This window comes from Caretta caretta, chromosome 8, assembly GCF_965140235.1.
Source record: "Caretta caretta isolate rCarCar2 chromosome 8, rCarCar1.hap1, whole genome shotgun sequence".
NCBI classification, from domain to species: Eukaryota; Metazoa; Chordata; order Testudines; family Cheloniidae; genus Caretta; species Caretta caretta.
Window position 1 is genome coordinate 74,361,061 of NC_134213.1, and position 23,030 is coordinate 74,384,090.

At 39.4% G+C, this 23,030-nt stretch overlaps 1 protein-coding gene across 4 annotated transcripts in view; it reads right to left on the minus strand.

The window, feature by feature from the left end:
• The window catches only part of ABCD3 (ATP binding cassette subfamily D member 3), a 65,120-nt gene that overhangs the window by 19,478 nt on the left and 22,612 nt on the right, over positions 1-23,030 (minus strand). For 3 of the 4 annotated variants that reach the window (XM_048862183.2, XM_048862182.2, XM_048862184.2), the window contains exons 2-8: positions 19,124-19,160; positions 11,755-11,853; positions 9,881-9,969; positions 6,595-6,664; positions 5,468-5,565; positions 5,121-5,244; positions 1,916-1,972 (exon numbers count right to left, since the gene is read on the minus strand). In XM_048862183.2, coding sequence (XP_048718140.1) covers positions 1,916-1,972; positions 5,121-5,244; positions 5,468-5,565; positions 6,595-6,664; positions 9,881-9,969; positions 11,755-11,853; positions 19,124-19,160 — 574 coding nt within the window. The remainder of the gene's footprint in view (positions 1-1,915; positions 1,973-5,120; positions 5,245-5,467; positions 5,566-6,594; positions 6,665-9,880; positions 9,970-11,754; positions 11,854-19,123; positions 19,161-23,030) is intronic. The other variant, XM_048862185.2, reaches the window with a different exon arrangement.

Genomic DNA, 23,030 nt, shown 5'->3' on the forward strand with positions numbered 1-23,030 from the left:
AATTGGCTATAATAGCGTATTTTGGGTAAGATCTAAGTTATAAACCACTACCCTGATATAACGTGACCCGATATAACACGAATTCGGATATAACGCAGTAATACAGCGCTCTGGGGGCCGGGGCTGTGCACTCTGGCGGATCAGCGCATCAGCGTGTCTGAACGGCATGTTAAGGGTGCCAGGCCAGGGCCGAGGGGTTGGATAAGGGGCAGAGGGTCGGGGGGGGGGTTAGGGGACAGGGAGCAAGGGCGGTTGGATGTTTTGGAGGTTCTGGGGGCGTTGGATAGGGGTCGGGGCAGTCAGGGGACAGGGAGCCGGGGGTGGGGGGGAGGGGAGTTGCATTGGTTGGGGGTTCTGAGGGGTCAGTCAGGGGGTGGGAAGTGACTATTAATAACGGAAATGCTTGAGGCCAAAGCAAGTTCGATATAACGCGGTTTCACTGATAACGTGGTAAGATTTTTTTGGCTCCCGAGGACTGCGTTATATTGGGGTAGAGGTGTAACTGGACCTGGGTGTGGTGGCTGATCCTTTGGGATTGGAAGAACCTTTTCTTTTGTATGATGAGATAAGATTTTCAGTAATCATCATCATATCTGACTATGTGTCCGGATGGAGGCTTGAGGCTGGGTACTTTAAGGGAACTGCGTTGTTTGGACTTCTGAGTAACCAGTGAGGTACTATAGAAGCTGTTTTGTGCTGGCTTGGTATATCTAAGTATTGAAATATCCACCAGCTTTTGGGGTTTGTCTGCCCCGTTTTGTTTGCAGTTCACCCTAATTGAGTGACCTCAGCTGGTTCCCACGGGCAGCATCGTCACATAGGTTTACTACAACTTTAGCACCACTAAAACAGTTACCCTAAACAAAGAAAAAAAACTTTCATTTCCTTCATATAGCAAAAGTACAGTACACAGCATTCCCTGTTAACAAGGCAACATTGAAAGCAGTTGCATAGTGGAATCCAAGATGATACCATTTGTTCTTCTAAATACAGAGAAATATATGTGCTATCTCAGATGTAACTGAGAAGAAACTCTCCTACTAGAAACTTGAGACTATCACATGTTCTACAATTCTGAAGTTTAATAATTATGCAGGTCACCTGTAGTTTCTAAGACAACCCCATACATTCCTCCCTCTTGAGGCACAGACATAGACCCTACTATGAATTCTCTGGTGCAGTCTTCAATGTGAAATTATGGGAAATCAGTAAGCAACATTTATCCAGGGGAAAAGAAAGTGTGATGTGTGCTGAAGGAGTACTCCTTGAAAGAAAATTAGGCTCCCACTGTAAAGTATAACTTCTTTTATCTTTCTACAACTCATGAACAGAGGTAAGACTAGCAAATAGTAATGAAGCAAGAATTAGACACAAAACGCCTGTATGAGGATTTTTTTTTCCCACCTGAGAAGATAAAGCAAATAATTTAAAAAGAGCTTGAACTGACTCTTAAATTTTATATTAAGTCTAAGATGTTGCTTCTCACATTTCTGTCTTCTGTCCCAAATCCTGTACAACAAACAGCTCCCCTTTGATGTTGTAGGTTTTATAGAGATAGGAAATATGTTTTTGTAGAGTGTAAACAACTGTGGTACAAGACATAATCCAGCTAGAAAAGGTACTGCACAACTGATGAAAGGAAACGAAGAACCTGCAGGTCTTTCTAGAAGTCATCTGTTCTCTTGAAAGCCTCCAAATTCTCAGATATCAGTTTTTTTATTTTGTTTCCTTCAAAATAGTGAGCTTTTATGGCACTTCATAACTAGTATGAAAACAGATGTCCATTTTCTGAAAGAATACAGTATATTTAAAAGTAGCTGAGTATGATTTTCATCGATCTCCAAATGGATATAATAGCTAAGACACTGAAAGATTTATTTCAAGCATCGTAAACTTTTTTTTAAAATAGATTTACCTGAGCTCCTATGGCATTTGTCAGCTTGAAGATATACAAAACTATATCCAAAAATGGCTGCAACAGAAAAAAGTTAGTATTAGAAGACACAGAAGAAAACATGGATATAAAGAGTCAAATAATCAGATTTTGTAGCATATTAATCGGGTACATACTTCAGTTAACATAAAATTGTAAAAGTTTAGATTCCATAATTAAACAAAAAGCTGAAACAAAAAGCAACATTCCAGACAGCCTGATAATTTAGGCTACATATTTTGCTCAGCAATTGAAAATGGCATCATGTGTGCTTAATACTAATTGTCACACACCCTGCAGAGTACATTAAAAAATTATACCTCCCAATTTGGTTTAAGCTTGTTAAACTGAACAACAAAGGGCTAAATCCTAGCCTTTCTAGAAACAATCATGCAGAGTGGGGATGGTCTGGAATGAGGAGTGACAGCATACAGCTGGCCATGCATATGGCACAAGGGACATTCAACTTTAAAGGGCAGGATGACACCAGATTGTCATGACACTCCTGATGCAGTTTATCACTTCTCTGAGTTGCAGCAACTCAACTGCAATTTTGAATGCTAGTTACTACATACTAGACTGGCCCTTAATCTGAAAGCCCTCCCTTTTGGAGAGGAAGTTCACATCCACAACATACTAGCTAGGTGTATCGCCTAACACATTTGTGCTCTCTGAATTCATCCTGGCTGGCTGCTTGCACAAGCATAAAATGGTCTCCCTGGCACAGTAATATACCAGACGGAAGAATTTCACCCTTGTGAGGTGTGTCCTAATGGTGGTCAGACAGTTGTTATGGGAGATAGAAGCCAAACTGAAAGGGGTTATTTGTTGATCAAAATATGTTAAAAAATTTTTTTTTACTAACTTATGGCAATTTAAAACATTATAAATACTATAAGTTGATCTAACTGATGGGTGGCTTTTTTGTTTGTTTTTTAATGGATCACAGGTATTGAGTTGTGAAAACAAGAACTTAAAAAATGTAACTTCCAACAGATTTCCAATGTACGTTAGAACACTATGTGGGAAAAGTCACTGTTTTCTCATAATGATGTTCTAATTTATTTTATTAATATTCATCTTTAACACCTAAATGAAAGCTATAGAGTTTTTCTAATCTCACAAGTCTGATGGATCATACCAGGAAAAGCATTTCTAATTCCAGTGCATGTTTTCAAAGTGCCGTATATTACATCAGAGATTGTATACATATTCAATGTAAAATTGCTCATACAGGGTTACAGTAATTTGTGTATCCCTCAGAATGCTCTTATCCACCTGTGTCTACTTAAAGAAACAGAGGAGTACACATTATGCGATAAACACCAATATCTTAAAAGCAGGAACCATAGAAACATACCTCATGGTAACTACATCTTAAGAAGAGATATATCAATTATGTGACTCTCCTTCTTTCTTACAAAAGAAAACATATCTAATAGTTTTAGTTTTGTTACCAGTACCACTCATGAAACAGTTTTCAAAATCTTTTCAACATCTTTTGTTTACTTTGCATATCTTACTCAGTTTGGTAAATGTCATAGGACAAAGGCTGTGTTTGTATTTGACTATAAAAAAATAGAGCGCAATGAACACCGACTGCAGTGGTCACCAACCGGTCGATCCTAGAGACTCTCCCAGTCGAACATGATCTCCGACAGTGCAACGGGGCTGCCACAGTGGCAGAATCCCTGCCTGCTCCGGCCCCACGCCACTCCCGGAAGTGGCCAGCGCGGCTCTGCAGCCCTTCCCCCCCCTCAGAGCTGACACCCCAAACCCCCTCCTGCACCCCAACCCCAGCCCTAACCACCCTCTCAGAGCCAGCACCCCGCATCCCCTCCTGCACCCCAACACTCTGCTAAAGCCCAGAGCCCCCTCCTCCACCCTAACTTCCTCCCAGAGCTTGCACCCCAACCCCCTGCCCCAGGCTCAGCCCGGAGCCCCCTCCCACACTGTGAACCCCTCAGCCCCAACCCAGAGTCCACACCACTTCCTGAACCCCAACCCCTTGCCCCAGCTCAGTGAAAGTGAGTGAGGGTAGGGGAGAGTGAGTGACGGGGGTGGGTGTTAGGGGCAGGCGGCTTCGGGGAAGGGACTGGGTAGATCCTGGATTACCCTTAAATTCAAAAAGTGATCTTGGGTATAAAAAGGTTGGAGACCACTGACCTATTGTATGACCTATTCCATATACAAGAATATTTCATTTTAATCTATAGTCATTTTCTAATATTTGGACTGAAATACTGCAAGGGAATATTCTTCTATAAAATTAAACTGGTTCCTTTAAAGATAAATATCTGTTTCAAAGACATTTTTCTGTTGATCTTCAATTTTGTGAAAGTCTCTTGCTTCATCCAACCAGGTCTCAATGAAACATGCCCGACTAGATACCACTATTATAAAATTGTGAAGCATTAGGTTTATATTCACAACAAATCTAGCATTGTCCAACCAAACTTTCATGCAGGAGTAATTTCAAAGACAGAAAGTCATCCTAATAAGTATTTTTAAACCTGCTAGCTCTGCTCACTTACCCACCCAATTATTTCTGTACATAGAGCCAACTTCTGAACACTTCGATAAAAAAAAAACTCCTCCACTAAATTACAAAACTGCCTTCAGGATAGGCACTTTTGCTTCCCTGCTCCAAAGTTAGGAAACACACCTGAAACCATTAAGTAAAGAGGGCATTTCTTTATTCATTTCACCCTTCCCCACCACTGAAACACAAACCACTCACATATTAAAATCAAAGAGAAAAGACAAATAAGAATGAGAATTTTCTTTCCCTTGAAAACTAAATAATTGACAAAAGACTGTGCTCTCACAACCTTCTCAAAATGGTGAATATTAAAAGAAAACCAAAAGGAAAAAATTACTGTTTGTGGAAGGAGCATGGAAGGGGGAAAAAAAAAAAATCACAAATAAGGAAAAAGACCATTGTGTAAGGAAAAATATTTCCCTCACATAACTCTGACTGAAATGAACTCACTAGATATAAAGTGGACTCAATCCTATACAATAATTCATAAATGAAAGTGATCTTCCTAAACTGACAAGATTTATCACCCATACATTTATTCAATGCTATTTGTATTCCTTGACACTTGTAAATGTTTGCACAGTGTTTAATGATTCCAAATGACAACTATTAATAAAAGATTAAAGTTTTATTAAAGGAACTCACCTTACTAAGATTTGAGTACAGGTCCACTACACTGTTACAGAATTTTTCCACATCCTGTGTGAGCAGTTGATCTGGATTAGCTATTCTGTTGTCCAGATTTCCCATTTTGTAATACGTATAAGCCCTAAAACATCAACAAAACAATGATTGAGAAACTTGCTATGTTTTACCTAAAATGAATCAATGATTCAAGTAGTATTAAATGAGTAGCTGAAAGCCACTTCAGAACATTTATAAACTCCACAAACTATCCCATCTCTTATTTGATATTTACTTGGATTTATTTTACAGTTGATACATTACACCGCACTTTTAATATTTTAAGCATTAAAAAAGTTATGACTTACTGTAAATATTCCTCATAGAGGTATTTTGTGAGTCTTACTCGGAAGCAAAGCTTAAGTTCATTTAGCCCATACTTCAAAAAGTTATTTACCAGGGAGATCTAGGAATAAATAATAGTAATACAAGTTAAGACAAACAAACCAAAAACAGTTGGATTAAATATATCATGCAAATTGCTTGCTTACATTGGTAAAAGTTCAAAACACAATTTTACCTAGTCAGACTTTGTACACAAATTGATTTAAATTAAGTAAGACCCAGATCTTGCAAATGTCTAAACACCAAAGTAGTCTCATTTAAGCCAATGACACCATTCACGTACTTAAAGTCAAGCAAGTGCATAATTATTTGCAGGTATCATGGCCTATATTTCTATTTCAATTTTAAAAAGCTTTGGATCATCAAATGAGTACTAACAATACATACTATAGTACTGATAAAAGTTAAAACTGGTCTTATTGTTACAACCAAACATTTAACTCTCATAAGCAGTTTTAGAATGTATTTACCATCTCAGCCCCACACCCTACCTTTAAAATTGTATCAGCTTGTTTTCTGGCCTATTTTAAAATTTGGTTGCATTTTTCTTTAATTAGGGAGAATCATTCCCCTTAATGTGCTGGGTTTATTTCCAGAACAATTTGTTTTAGCATTCCTAGGAGATATGAACAGGCTGTAAGTCACTTAAAAAAAACCCTGAATGTTAAAAACATTATGTGTTTTGAAAGATGGTTAATGTGAAAAATCTTACCTTTATTTTGAATCTGCTTGAAAAACAAAAACTAAATTATTTAAGTACCAGTAGTTACCTGATCACAAACCTTGACAACTTATTGTCATCAATTGGCAACAGGGATTTTAAATTACTCATCAATTCCAACAGACAAACCTAGCAGTCTAAAAGATTAATTAAGGGCAAGACAATTCTGCTGAATCAATAGGCAGCCAATAGAGAAACCTGCACTCAAATATTTCCCTACTTCTTACAACCAGAAAGTGAAATCAAACCACCCATTCTAAAAACAGTTTACTTTTAAAAGTTCTGAGAAATTCATTTGGAATCTCTTCATGATTTCTGAATTTATATTTTAAATCGCTTTTAACAAAAAAAAAAAAAAAAAGCACTTACAGCAGGCATGGCAGCGATGAAGTTGAACAAGTACCTCTTGAAATCTTTTCTGCTGCGACCAATGATAGCACTGCAAACCACCACATGCTACATATTAGTTGTGAGAGAAAGCAAGTACTACACACACACACCCACCCACCAGGGAGGGCAGATGGGTGATCCTGAATAGTTCAGGAGGGCAGAGGTAACAGGGTATAAGAAAGGATCACTGTGGAAAACTGCAGTACCAAATGTTGTATCAACAACAACGTCAGGTAAAGTGGAAGGTGGCTCACTAACATTAGAGGCTACAGGAGGAGCTCACATATACTCTTCCCTGCTCCCATGGCACTTAGTAACCTTGGGTAACAAATGGACACTACTCACCCCGGCAGCATACAGCCTTCGGGGGGGGGGGGGGGAGGAGGAGAAAGGAAGGTGCAAAGTGGAAAAAGTTAGCAAAATATGTAAAAGAAAAAGAGGAATAAGAAAGGAGGGGGGGAGAATACACAGAAGAGAAACAAAGAAAAACACAACAGAGAAGATGAGATGTGAGAAAACAAATGGACAGGAAAAGAGAACGAGTACTTGCAACCATATCAGAACATGGTGTAAAGAGACTGAGTAGGACCATCTGTCAATCCATTAAAATGGGTGGGTGAGGAATTGTAAATTTATTTTTAGGCAAGCAGTTAGCCTACATTTAGAATCAAGATTTATTTTTCTTCCTCTGTTTGTTGAGAAAGACTAAGTATAGATTTTTATTTTTAGAGAGATGGCAGGCAAGAAGGAAGAATCAACACCACCATTTAATTTAAATACCACAGTAAACACATATTTTGAAGCAAAAACAAATATGAAAACATAGGAGCAATGGAGTTTTTTTTAAAAATTAGCTGAAATTGTTCAAAATAAATCTATTATGGCAAAAACTTCTTTGAGATGAAAAGCAAATTGCATCAGTACTGCATCAGTTATGAAATATTTAGCATCAGTAGAGCATGTGCATGCTACTATTTTCAACAACTATTTACCAAGTGGGATTGAAGCTATAAATGTAAAAAGAATTTCTTACTTACGATTGCACTGCAAGAAAAATAAAATTGTACATAATTCAACAACTATATATATATATATATATATATATATATATATATATATATATATATTTCTGATTATAGAACCATAGAAACGTAAGGCTGGAAGGGACCACAAGAAGTTCTCAAGTCTAGCCTCCTGCAATGAGGCAGGACCAAGTAAACCTAGACCATCTCTGACAGGTGTGTGTTCAACCTTTTCTTTAGAACCGCCAATGATGGGGATTCCATGACTCCCTTGGAAGCCTATTTCAGAGCTTAACTATGCTTATAGTTAGAAAGTTTTTCCTAATATCTAACCTAAATCTTCCTTGCTGCATGTTAAGCCCATTACTTCTTGTCCTGCCTTCAGTGGTCGTGGAGAACATAGAAAATAATGTTGCTTTAATGACTGCATAATTACACAGGTCAAAAGCACCGTAAAATACATTACTGCACAACTGCAATGGGAAAATTGACTTTTCCATCTACTATAGGGAACACTGCAACAGTCGTGCATTCTGGATTGCTCTCTGTAGGGACAATTCATTTCTATCTCATGAGCTGATAGTGCCCTCAGAGACACCAATATCCACGAAACAAGAAAGAATGACTGATAATATCTACAGTATGAAAGAGCTAACTTCAATTTAAAAAAATGCATCCCACTTTAGAATCATGTAACTCAGATTTTAAAAAAAAATCAAATCCTCTTTCCACCCCACAAGTTAAAGGGGGGGGGGGGGAGGCATATACAGTGGGAGTCCAACACGGTCTGTGCTGCGTCTAATACTATTCAATATTTTTATCAATTTCTTGGATAACTGAGTGGAGAGTATGCTTACAAAATTAGTGGCAAAAGCAGGGAGGGGTTCCTAGAACTTTAGAAGACTAGACTGGATTAGAAATTAAAACGACTTTGACAAATTGGAGAACTGGTCTGAAACCAACAAGATGAAATTCAATAAAGACAAGTGTGAAGTATTACACCGAGGAAGAAAAAAAATAAAAAGCACAACTACAAAATTAGGAATAACAGGCTAGGCGATAGTACTGCTGAAAAAGGATCTCGGGGCTGCAGTGGATCACAAGTTGAATGAGTGAGAACAATGTGATGCAGTTTCAGAAAAGGCTAATACTCTGGGATGTATTAACAGAGTTGTATGTAAGACACATCAAGTAATTGTCCCATTCTATTCAGTGCTGGTGAGGCCTCAATTGGAGTACTGAGTCCAACTCTGGGTACCATCCTTAAGGAAAGTGAGAGTGTCCAGAGGAGAGCAATAAAAATGATAAGAGGTTTAGAAAAACCTGACTTATGAGGAAAGGTTAAAAAAAAGGGGACATGTTTACTTGAGAAAAGACGACCGGGGGGGGGGACCTACCAGTCTTCAAATATGTTAAGAGCTGTTATAAAGAGGATGGTGATCAATTATTCTCCACATCGACTGAAGGTAGGACAAGAAGTATTCAGCTTAATTTGCAACAAGGGAGGTTTAGGCCTACACTACATGTCTACACTAGCGAATTTACAGCGGTGCAGCTGTACCGATGCAGCTGCGCCAGTGTAAGATTGCTCAGACTATCAGACAGACTATCAGGGTTGGAAGGGACCTCAGGAGGTCATCTAGTCCAACCCTCTGCTCAAAGCAGGACCGATCCCCAATTTTTGCTCCAGCTCCCTAAAAGGCCCCCTCATATAGCCGCTCTATGCCAACGGGAGAGAGCACTCCAGTCGACATCATAAACCCACCTAAATGAGCGGTGGTAGCTATGTCACACCCCTGAGCAACATAAATTTTGCCGACATAAGTGGTAGCGGAAACATGGCCTTAGGTTAAATATTAGGAAAAATTTTCTAACTGTAATGATACCTAAGCACTGGACTAGGCTTCCAAGACAGATTGGAATCACCCTAGCTGGAGGCTCTGAAGGAAAGATTAGACAAACACCTGTCTAGGTGTCCTTGCCCTGCCTCAGCACAGGGGGGCTGGACTAGATGACCTCTCAAGGTCCCTTCCAGTCCTACATTTGTAGTTTTATGTTTTTCTTTTTAAAATATCACCATTTAATCAGTGTTGCAGATGTTCATATATCATGTCATTTCATGTTATTTGGCTTAGACATTTCATATCTATCACAGAACCTATCTTCCACTATCATCACAATATCATTTCACATGAGAAACAAGACAATATTTAGAAGCAGCTACTTAAATAATTTACAGGTACCTTTCAATGACTGTTCCATTTTGAATCATCCAAATATCACAATATGTGCGCACTATCAGCATAACAGCAATAAGTACCAAATAACCTGTCTAATACAAAACAAGCAAAGCAAATAATTAATGTTTAGTAATGACAACACAAAAATTAAAAGTTTACCTAATGGAAAATTATCAGGAAAGTAGAAATCTTCCACTCCTTTTTAAGGGAAACACTTTGCTTACTTTATAGGACAGATTCTAATATGTAATGTTTTCTACAACAAAAGTCCATTACTACACTTGTTATCAGGAAGATCTCTTTTGTAGAAGAGGTTACTTTTCTGCATTCTAAAAGCTGCTATGGTTTATTACATATACCTACAGCTATGTTTTAGTCACAGGTATTTTTAGTAAAAGTCATGGACAGTTAACCAAAATTCATGGTCCGTGACCTGTCCGTGACTTTTACTGTATACCCCTGACTAAAACTGGGGGGAAGGGTGGCTCAGGGGAGGCCTGAGTATGGGGGAGGGGGGGCAACATGGGTGCTTGGGGGAGGCACAGGTGCTGGAGAGGGGGACGCGGCCCGGGGGGCGTTGTGGATGCTGAGGAGGGGGACGCGGCCCGGGGAAGGGCTGCAGGTGCTCGGGGGGGGTGCAACCCAGGGTGGCGCCGCAGGTGCTGAAGGTTTCCTACCCAGATCCTGGGAAAAACGGCAACCCCAGCTCCTAGCTCCACTTGCTGCCTCCGTTGTGCCCCAAGCCCGAGTTCTGCAGCTCCCATTCGCTGGAAGCCATGGCCAATGGGAGCTGCAGGGGCAGTGCCTGCGGGCGGAGCTAGGAGCTGAGGGAGGGGAGTTCCTGTCACCGTTCCAGGGATTCCCCCCCCAGGTAAGCACTGACCTGCACTCCAATCCCCAGCCCTGAGCCCCCCCACACCCAAACTCCTACTGCTGGGGGCCCGAGACTGCCCCAGCAGCAGCCACTGGCCCATGGGCTGTCCGAGCTGCGCAGGGGGCTCCTAGAACAGCCACACTGGGCTGCTGCAGAAGTCATGTAGGTGACGGAATCCACAGAGCCTTACATATAACCCACTGAAAACTGTACACCACACATGACACAAGTATTCTAACAAATGGAGAGAAAGCATAGACATGTCAAGGAACAAGCTTATGTACCAAATTTAAGCATTTAGGGGCAACTTTTCAGCCTAGAAAGCCAAACAATGCAATCTGTAATGAGCCTCTAATGCCTGTACATCAGAACTTTCGTTCAGAGTTCAACTGATTCTTCCATTCCAAAAATATCTTCAGATGCTTACAGAATATACAAGTTTGGTATATGGAGACCCCCGGTTGGTGCATACAGCAAAGAATTTTATCTTGCAAAAAACTGCAGTCTGAGCAGTTTTCCTAGGAAGACCTTCATTGATTTTGGCCAAAATGGCTCTCTAGTAGGCGGAACTTGGCCCCCAAAAGCTAAATCACGATTCACAGTGATGGTTATTAACCTCTGGAAGAAATTGCCAAGAAAGGTAATCAATTCTCCATCATATATAGTAAATCAGCACTAGCTGTCCTTCTAAAAGATACTCTACAGCTCAACCACAAGTTACTGGGCTCAATTCAGGAATTACTAAGCAAAGTTCCATGGCCTATGTTATAACAGTCAGACTAGATAACTATTTAATTTCAAAATTATCTACTTGTGAACTTCAATTTCTAAAATTTAACCAAAAATAATGTTTTTTAATGTGCCACTAGTGACATGCTATTTTTCTAGTCTAGTACAAGTAAGAGAACAATGTATTTATGTTTTCAGAGCTATGATTACAAAAAAAAGCTACATGACTAAGAAGTTTGATCATTTTTATTTGTAACTGGATGGCAATGCTTACCTCTTTACAAAATGTTCTAGGGACCATTATTTTCAGGATTCGACATATTCTTGCAACGAACACTCTGTCCACGACTGCTCGCTCTTTTTTCCCTTCTTTCTGCATAGCATGGACAACATGAGACAAGAAAATTTAGGTCTTTTGTGTTCAGTTAAATTGTTACAACAAGCAGATAGGGAAAAGGTCGTATCCACATTAGGAACAAGTTGCCTTGTGCGGTAACTTGACATTTCTCTGTAATTAAAGTATGTTACAACACACCTTAATTACATGCCATGATTTATAAAACTGTAGTTCAATACTTAGTTACATTAAGAGTTATAAAAAACTAAACTAGATAGATACAAGCAATGCAGACCAGTATATACTCGCTCATAAGCCAAATTTTTTTAGTAAAAAAGGGAAGCATCAGAGAAGGGGGTTGGCTTATGAACGGGTATAGAGAGGGAGAGGTGGGACACAGCCCCTCCACCCAACAAAGGGAGCAACGATAGGCAGCACAGCCAGCAGAGCCAGAAGGGAAGAGGTGGGGCCAGAGTCTCGCCGCTTCTGGCCACTCTGCTTTCCCCCCAGCCTCCAAAAGCAGCTTCAGCTCCGGGGTTGGCAGGCTGCAGCCGTGCCACTCGGCCCCGCCCACCAGAGCAGGCTGCAGCCGTGCCGCCCAGCCCACAGGGAACATGCTGCAGCCGCACTGCCCGGTCTGGCCCACCGGAGCAGGCTGCAGCAGCGCTGCCCAGCCTGCTGGAGCAGCTCCAGCCAGGCCAGACACATCCTCTCCTGGCCCTCCCCAGATAAGGTGGGAAGGGATGGGATGGGGAGAGTGGGGGGGTCCTGGGCTAGGGGTGGGGTCATGTGGGGGGTTATCACAGGGGTTACTCCCCTGACCCCCAGCTTCTCCCCCCCAAAAAATTTCCCCACCAGTTGCTGTCCTGGCCCGTCAGGGTAAGCAGCTGGCGTGCTAGGATACTTTGTTTACTTAGGTTTACCTCTGTGCCTACAGATGCTCGAGGTAAACAAACCATCTCGGCCCACCAACGGCATATCCTGATGGCCTGGGAGCCAAAAAGTTTGCCGACCCCGGAATTATAGGGTCGTCTTATGAATGGGTCATAAAAATTTTCCATTTTTACTTATCCATCTTGGGGGAGGGGGGAGGTGTCGGCTTATATATGAACCGGCTTATGATTGAGTATCTACGGTAATCTTCCACACTGGGCTCCGTTAGCATCAGATCAGTTTACCTATATTTTAAGTTACCTTAAAACAGATGATATAGACCAAGAGATACTGACAAAAGGCTCATTTTAAGACTCATCAGAACTGAGTAAAAATTAGGTTTGTCCAGGGTGGATAAAAATCAATGATTTTTTTTAAAAAGTAAAAAAAAATCGCATTTTTTTAATTTAAACCAGATTTTTTTGATAAAATCCTTTGAGGAAAAAACCTGTCTAAGGATAGTTTTAATTAAGATACGTTATAGCTCAAAAATATCTCCTTATAGAATAGGGATTATAAATTCTAATTCTATAGTATGAGAATATATTCATGTAATGTTTAAGAAAAGTTTTGTAAATGAGTTCCAATAGTTCATGGATTAGGGACCCAATTTTATGGGATTCCAGGGGCATCTGTATAGATTATTTAGGTTAATCTTTTTATCTACCCAATGAAACTCAGTGCTCAGTCTTGAAGATACCATAAGATACCATGCTTAGTTTTGCAGTTCTCAAACTGTGGATTTGTGTCTCCAGAGATAACATGTTGTTAACAGCAAAAATGTTTTAAAATAAATAAATTATAGAGGTGAGAAATAACAGACCTCAACCCTTTCGTCCCTCTGAAAATTTGTGTACACAGTCAATCCCTTACCTCTCTCTAACAGTGCAAAGTTTCAAAAAGTTCAATGAATAGAAGACTGTTGGGGGCAGAACAGATCTGAACAAGAAGTCTGGAGATAAATGTGAGAAGGAAGGGACAGGCAGCGGAAACAAAAGTGTAACTGTTTGAGCAGCACATTCTAGAAATCTTGAGGTCTTTCTGAGTGTAGCCTTCATTGATTTGAGATCTACCATATCATTCTCTCACTAGAATGAAAAACCTACAAAGGCAGGAAAAATAGGTAACTGGTGAAAAAATTGCCCTGTTTGTTTATGCAGCAAACTCTCCTTTCCGGATGACTGAGAACCCACACTTCATTAATATGGTACAGTCATTAAGACGAGGATACAGTCCACCCAACAGAACAGATGTCGCAGGCAAATTGCTGGATAAAGTGTATGAAAGAGAAATTGAGCAGTGTGCAAAAGGTCTAGAGGGTAAAACTGTTAACCTGAGTCTTGATGAGTGGAGCAATGTCCACACTGATCCTGTTGTATGTGCTTGTGTGACAACAGAAGAAGGGAATGTCTTCTTTACAGAAACAATTGATACATCAGAAAATGAACACACAGCAGAATACTTACAAGAAGTAGCAGTAAAAGCTATAACAAACTGTGAAAAAAATTCAAATGTCTAGTACACAGCTTGGTCACAGACAATACTGCAAATGTATCCAAGATGAGAAGAAATTATTTAGAAGAGAGTCCCAAGCTAATAACATACGGTTGCAGTGCTCATTTGATGCACCTCCTAACCAAAGACTTCAGTGTTCCAGAAGTAAAGGCTATTGTTGAAATTGCAAAATACTTCCGTAACAATCACTTTGCAGCAGCTGCTCTGAAAAAAGTGGGAGGAACCAAGCTAACTCTCCCACAAGACATGCAACGGAACTTAGTAGTGGACTGTTCTGAGCACTGTATCAAGAACTGGCCTACTCAGATGACAGTTCATGAACAAAATTGTGAAAAAATAGATGGCCAAAGTTCCCTCACATGCTGAAGCCTATTTCTGTAGCGTTGAACAAAATGCAGGGAAATAGCTGTTTTATTGCTGATGCTGTTGAAATTTGGAAAGAACTGAGTGAGATCTTAAAAAGAGAAATATGCAATGACAGAGTTAAATTACAAGCATTAAAAAAAACGAATGGGACAAGCACTATCTTCAGATAGTTTTCTTGCAAATATTGTCAGTACTCGGTACCATGATCAAACCTTAACTGCTGAAGAAGAGGAGTTGGCTATGACATGGACATCCAGCAATCATCCCTCCACAATGGCAACTATAGTAAACTTCAGAGCTAAGGGGGAACCATACAAGAAATATATGTTTGCTGATGATGTTTTAAAGAAAGTCACACCAGTGGAAGTCATTTAAGCACTTGGATTCAGAGACTGTTGAAGTGATAATCTCACTTTTAACAGCAGTAGTTTCTTCTGCCTGTGTAGAAAGAATATTTGCTTTTGGACTAATTCATTCCAAATTGAGAAAGCGTTTGGGACCTGAAAATGCAGGAAAGCTTGTTTTTCTTTTCCAGATTATGAACAAACAGGAAAATGAAGGTGAAGACAACTAAGTTAGCTGCAGAAGCCAATATTTTATGTTTCTCATGTTGACCTGGCTGACGTAGTTTAATTTTTGTTTTTTTGAAAAATTTCATTTAACTATTTTAGTTAAAAACAATTTTAACAAAACCAAACCTGATTTTAAAAAACTTGAATGTTTAACTAAATTCAAAAAATTCATGTTTGTTTTGTTAAAATATTATATGTTTGCTTTTGAAGAAAAAAATCCAGAATACATAATGTTGTTTTAGTTAAATAAATCAATTTAAATGTCTGTCTGGTGATGTTCTCCTCCTAATACAACATGGCAAGAAAATCCTCCAAATATTAATGATTAACCTGTTGAAGTGGAGATAGTTCACCTCCCAACGACTTCATAAATATCTGCTTCAATTACCTTTGGTAAATTTAAATTAGCAGCAAATCTATCTAAAAATCAAGCAAATATAGGAACAGTAAGGCCCCGATTCTGCACACTCTTATATGCAAGATATCCCACTGAAGTCAATGGGGGTACTGTGGTGCATAAATTTAAACATGCACTCAAATGTTTGCAGGATCATGGCTTACAAAGGCAGTGGACAGACAACAGATCAGGCCACAAGAAATTCTAGCAATGAACACTGGACCACTGGCTTGACCAAACTCTCAAGCCTTCTCTGCTCTCTAGAATTCAACAGTTTATAACTGAACTCATGGCATACAGTTTGTTGTGTCTATAACAGCTCTTGCAGGTTTGCATCACATCCACACTAGCATGGATCTAAACTGTTCCACTTGCAACCTGTTCTGGATACCCATCCCACAGTTCCCAACACAGTTTCCAGAAACAGGACATTCTGGAGATTTCAAAAAAATAGCTGTGCACTGAAGTATTAAGAGGGTTACTTTAACTTCAGGTAGCCTGTGTCCATACTATCACTGACAATGGTTCACGCATTGTATTCAGCCCTGCTGTAAGCAAGTACAGTCCAAATGGTATTTAGCACATTTATTAAACTGTTTGAGAACATTTACTTGTGGACGCAGAACACATTACAAACAGGCCAAAACCAATAAACACTTTTTAGCATGATAAATTTCTCTAGGGTACACCGGCCTAGGACTATGTTGCAGAAATTATATGAAAAAATTGCTTTTTGTGCAATGCTGCTTAATTGTTCTGGAAACTATTACAACCTAAGTTCCCAGTCTATTTAGCGCCATGCAGGCACTCAGGGAACCTGCCCAGGGACCGGACGGGGGAGCAGCAGCCCTCCCCTGGCCCCAACCTAGCCTGGCCTCCAACCTGCTGTGGCCGAGGAAGGGGCGCCTATCCTGCAGCCCCAGCACTGCCACAGCGGGGAAAGGCGCCTCTCCTGCCCCCGGCCCAGGTGCTGCTGCGGTGAGAGAGAGCTGAGAGAGTCCTCTCTCCCTGCCGTAGCCCCGGACCATCCTCCTACACAAGCCCCTCATTCCTGGCCCCACCCCAGAGCCCACACCCTCAGCCAGAGCCCTTATCCCCTGCACCCAACCCTGAGCTCCCTTCCCACACTCCAAACCCCTGGACCCCACCCCCACCACGTGAATTTTGTTACGTGCACCAATACATCACCTCCATATTGGTGCACGTAACAAAATTCATTCCGCACCTAGGTGAGAAAAATTAAAGGGAACACTGATTACAGCGCATTAAAAAAATAGAGGTGCCCTGAAAAGTATTTCTTTAAAAATTGGGCTTGTGCTCTTTTTTCACCAAAGTTGTTTTTTATTTTTTGTTTTATTTATTTTGTGTGCTTACTTTTCAGTTTAGAAGTATCATAAATGTCAAGCCGCATCTTCTCTGGTTTTGGTGGACGATGTGCTAGATCATGTTTATCATGAGCTCTCATACTAATTGAAGGGGTGGAATAAAATCTTGAAGACATACATTCTCACTAAAGTGTTAGTCACTGAAATTAAATACATTGTTAATAAAAAAGCCAAACAGTGACTAAAATATCACTTCCCTGCCCTAACTTTCACTTGCTTTGTTCTTAAAATATCAGTTTCTCTAGGTCTCCAGTCACAGAGAGTCTTTCCGGACTAGAAAGGAAATGAATTTCTAATATTAAAAACAAGCAGAAAAAACATTTCAGGCCTTGGTTATGCAGCATAAAGTGCCTAGTACTGACATTTACTTTTTAGCAACTCTTGAAAACTCATCTTATTTCATATTGTACTTTAAAAATCAAACATACAAATTTTGGCTTAAAAAGGTGCATTTTATTTAAAAAAAGAAACCTGAAAATGTTGAACTTTCAAAAGGCTTTTGTTTTTTAAAAAGGATTATAATGTCAGATTCTACACTAATTTCAACACTGAAAATTAGGAAAAAAATATTAGTGATGATCATTTTAAACATCAAATGAACTATTCCAATCAACTAATGCCAGTGTTTATAGGCAGTGATTGTTACAAGACGTGGCCAAACTTGTAACACTGGTTAATTTAATGTTTGTAAAGTACTTTGATACAAAAAGGTCAGCATTTTACAATCTGCTTCTATCCCACAAAATGGTCCTGATTCTTCTCTTGGTTACTGTGATGTGATATTGCAGTAACTTCATCAAAGCCAATGGTATTGCACTAGATTTACACTAATGTACACAAGACTAAGATCTGTCCCTAGCTATCAAGAGCAAAGGCATTTTCTCGTGTCATAACATTTATTCATAGTAACAAAGAGGCTGGACCCTGCTCCCATTGTAGTCAATTCAGCAAGACTGGGCCCGGAATCTTTCTAGCCATTCCTTTGCTATAGCTAAATTATCTGTTACACAGTGAAAAAACAATGATATAGAAAGGTTTTAAAAATTATCTTGTCTTAGGGTACAAGATGATCTTGGAACTAAACAATTCATGTCTCTCAGCCTCTACAGATAAAGGTCCCAAATATACAGACCTTATATTTGTTAAAGACTATCTAAAATGTACGCTTTTTTTTTTTTTTGTGCGCTTCTGCTGCTTAATACTGCATTAACAGCCTGACAAGGGTCCACCCGCCCTTAAAAAAAAAAACACTTTTAAAAAAAACAAAACAAAACAACCAAGAATGCCAAATCTGGTATTCCAGTTTTACTCGTGTACTTTCTTTACATATCAGGGCTGATCTACAGTTGAAAAAGTTGTAAAAATACAATTAAACTGATCTAGCAACTTAAGGTAAATTTATTTAAACAGGATTTAAAACAGTTTATGTGCTTTTACATTAAGGCTTTGCACTGCTGTAGGTTGACTGATTTACAATTCATTTAGTTATTCCATGCAATATTTCTAGTCTAGTTCTAGAACAGACTACCTTGGCATATTATTAAGTGATAGGCATGCTGAATCTGTAAGATGTCCTTCCGCCAAATGTTAATAAAGCATAAAAGTTTAATAGATGTTAAAATTCTAGAGTGGCTAAAAAACTCCTTCTACTACTTCTTTAGTGATCATGGAGTTGTCCCAGGCACATAAGACCTGAACATTTAATGAAAGACAGACAGACAAACAAACAAACAAAACAAAACAAACCCCGTCAGGCCTTGATTATACACCATGACAAAGCAAAAAGGCACAAGGCTATTTTTTTTTTCCTTTGGAAAGTAACCTTTAAAGAATTTGAAGACATTGAAGCCTGATATAAATAAAATGGGTACCTTTTGAAACTTAAATTTATAAAATGCTTTGTGTTTTTCCCTTACAAAAGGAAGCTTCAGTACCTTCTTTAAAAAAAAAGACCCCACAATCCAGTACTCAAAATCAAGAAACCAACCACCACAAATCTATGCATCCTCTTAGCTACAACTACGATAGCTCAGATTTGGAAAGAATACAAGAAGTTCAATTTTGGGAAGAAGAAGATTAATTAAATATAAACCATATTTTATTGGTATTATTTAAAATAAAAAATAAGAAATAATTACCTCATTGTTCTGCAATGTTGGTTTTTCATTTTTCTTACTGTGGAGGAAAAAAGGATTTTACTTAGCTTTTTTCTAACATTTTTTGGTACTTAATTTTGCAATATCTTGGCCTCTTTAGAAAGTTTTAAAAGAGCAAGGGGATTTTCAGGAAAGACATGGCATCTATATGGTACAGTACATACACTATACAGCAAAGTATTTTATGTAATCTGAGAATTGCAAGTGCACTTTATGCACCTGTACCAAATCTAGTTCAGAATTTCTTGTCATTTTGTTTACATTTAGGAGTACAGTAGAACTAAACAAGCCATCAGAAGTCTCACCTGACACTATAATCTTTAAAAAGATTAAGAGGATTATGTTTTTGCTTATGTTCGACAAGTCTGATTAATTTCTTGCACATAATTACCAAAAACCATGGACTGATTTGCTGAAATTATTAGTCCAGATTTCAAAGATTCTAAGCACATTGCCATTAGTTTTGCATATTCATACCTGTAAATCTTAAAAGTATTTACCAAGTATATTTACCAGTATATAAATCTGGGCATTTTACCAGGCACTCCCATCACTATTGTATTTGAGTACCCTACACAAATAAATGGATGTCATGTTCTGAATACCCATAAGGGATGGAAAGCATTATCTTCCCCCATTTTATAGAGAGGGAATTGAGGCACAGAAAGATTAAATGGCTTACACACAGCAAGTGTCTGACAGAGCTGGGAACTGAACTCCTATTTTCTTAGTTCTAAACCACTGCCTTAGCCATAAGGCCACTCTTTTTTTCAAAAACTATGTATTTAACAGAAACATTACAACGTTTTTTCACTCTCAGTGATAGTAAAATACTTAATCCTGGGACTTTATGCTATATGTTGTTTTCTATATTATACATTGCTGGGATTTTCATTTAACAAATGAAGACTCTCCAAGCAGATCTGCAGTTGCTCCACTGACTAAAATGGAGAGATCTGTGCCCAGGTACAAGTTAAAAATCCAGTCATTTTAGCTTTGATGTTTCACCCTATATACAGGGGCTGAACCAGTATGTTTTGTATGGCATTTGACATGTAACTACAAACAATATTATAATAGAGATTATTATTTTAGATAAACCTTTTACAGAAGAAATTAGACTTCTTGAAACCAGATTTCTGAAAGAACTTTTTTCCCTCCTGTATTTCTCGAAACAGTTAAAGAAAAACTCATTTACTAACAATTGTCATTAATTAGGAGTTCAAAGTACAAAGTCACTTCCTTTCCAATATTTCTAGAACAGAATACTTGGGCATATGAGAACACTGAATCACTGGAAGGGAAGAAAGATGGTAAACATTCAGAACGTACACAGAATAAATTTAAATATGCTCAAAGTTTAGAGCATACCCAAATTAAGTTATCTCAACAAACGGATTAGTTCCAAAATAAGTTTTTAGCAGAGGCCCTGAGGCTGTAACAGCATGCAGTTGCAGATGTCACCTCAGAAACCCAAGATGGGGTATCAGAAGTAGCAGGCAAAAAGAGGCAGGCACCAGAAGCAGCACCAATGTCTGTGCTGGGTGGCTACTAAAGTACCTATAATGTGTCCAACCATCCTGCCACGGCAACAGTAGCATCCTCCAACACTTGCACCTGAAAGCTCTGTTCTGACTGCACTGAAAAAGGGTCCAGCACTAAGTGTACGTTTTAACAAATCCCTGCTGGAAGGATCCATGTGTGTCATGGCCCAACCAGAAGAAAGAAGAGAACTGAACTACATAAAAGGGGAGGAGGTAGGAGGAAGGGGAGGAAAAGGGAAAGATGGAAGAGGAGACCTGCAAAGCGGAGCAGGGAGAGCAAGGAAGGCTTTGCTGGTGTAACTATACCAGTACACAGGTCCAGTGACACAACAGCACAATTAGGAGAGATGAAGCAATGGTAATTTGAGGCTCAGTGTTTCACAAGTCACACATGCCATGAACTTCACAGCAGTGACAAGGAAATGCTTGTTTTATAATCAATCCCTACAATGAAAAAAACCAGAGAAATGTAAATTCCATTACATAACACAAAGAACTAACAACTGTCAGAAACTAACAAGTGAATCCATTGTCATTTTAAATAGTAAAAGTTGTATGTCTTAGCTATAAGGGTATTCGGTTGATAAAAAGCTGTGTCACAGAATGTTTGTTACAAACTTACTTCTAAAGGCTGATTGCTGTAGGGTTTGTTTGGTTTCTTTGTTTTCCCCTCCTTAAGAGCCTCATTTCTTCAGCTTGGTACACACTGGCACTAATCCAGATTCTATTATCTTATTGTAAAGCTTTCTGTAGGAACTCTGGTTACATGTTCAGTGGATTCAAAGGCCAAAGAATACCCTCAAAATCAGATAGCAAGATTGGTGGCTGTGAGCAATACTGCATTATATTGTGACCAAATACATTCGGGTTTAGAAAAAGATTCTCCACTATTCCAGGCCTCTCTCTTACATACAAAGAGGGTCACACACTTAGTTGCTTACGTAAATCAAGCACTGTGTACTTGTGGCACCTTAGAGACTAACAAATTTATTTGAGCATAAGCTTTCGTGAGCTACAGCTCACTTCATCGGATGCATTCCGTGGATGCTGTAGCTCACGAAAGCGTATGCTCAAATAAATTTGTTAGTCTCTAAGGTGCCACAGGTACTCCTTTTCTTTTTGTGGATACAGACTCACCCAGCTGCTACTCTGAAACCAAGCACTGTGTGTTATCCAGTGTAAATAAAAATGACTGTTCAGGTGTAAGGGCCATCTAAGAGGTACCCAGAGGGCAGAATATTAGTTCAGCTGCCCTCAGCAACCAAGAATGTAGCTGAGGCTGGAAGCGTTGTAACAGAGAAATCAGGCAGGGAGCAGAAAATTCCCAAAAGATTTGGATAGGAGTAAAATCGTGATGGTGATGTAAAAAGTGTCCTGACAGAAGAACATGAACATGTTGTAGCATTTGTAGGCCAAGCGAATTGCACACCAGTGGCTTCTTGCATTCCTCCATTCCCCACCACAAGCTCCCTGGGTGTCACCCCCTCCCATCCAACTCTTTGCCCGGAAAGATAATGGAGCAAATAATTAAGCAATCAATTTGCAAACACCTAGAAGATAATAAGGTGATAAATAACAGTCAGCATGGATATGTCAAGAACAAATCATGTCAAACCAACCTGATAGCTTTCTTTGACAGGGTAACTAGCCTTGTGAATGGGGGGAAGCAGTAGATGTGATACATCTTGACTACAGTAAGGCTTTTGATACTGTCTCACATGACCTTCTCATAAACAAACTAGGGAAATGCAACCAAGATGGAGCTACTATAAGGTGGGTGCATAACTGGTAGAAAATTGTTCCCAGAGAGTAGTTATCAGTGGTTCACAGTCATGCTGGAAGGGCATAACAAGTGGGGTCCCGCAGGGATGGGTTCTGGAGTAATTCTTCCACTCTACTCCGTGCTGATCAGGCATCAGTTGGAGTACTGTGGAGTATTGGAGTACAGTTCTGGGCACCACATTTCAGGAAAGATGTGGATAAATTGGAGAGAGTCCAGAAAAGAGCAACCAAAATGATTAAAGGTCTGGAAAACATGACCTATGAGGGAAGATTGAAAAAAATTGGGTTTGCTTAGTCTGGAGGAGAGAAGACAGATGGGACATGATAACAGTTTTCAAGTACTTAAAAGACTGTTACAAGGAGGAGGGAGAAAAATTGATGTTAACCTCTGAGGATAGGACAAGAAGTAATGGCCCTAAATTGCAGCAAGGGCAGTTTAGGCTGGACATTAGGAAAAACTTCCTAACTGTCAGAGTGGTTAAACACAGGAATAAATTGCCTAGGGAGGCGGTGTAATCTCCATCACTGGGTATTTTTAAGAGCAGGTTGGACAAACACCCGTC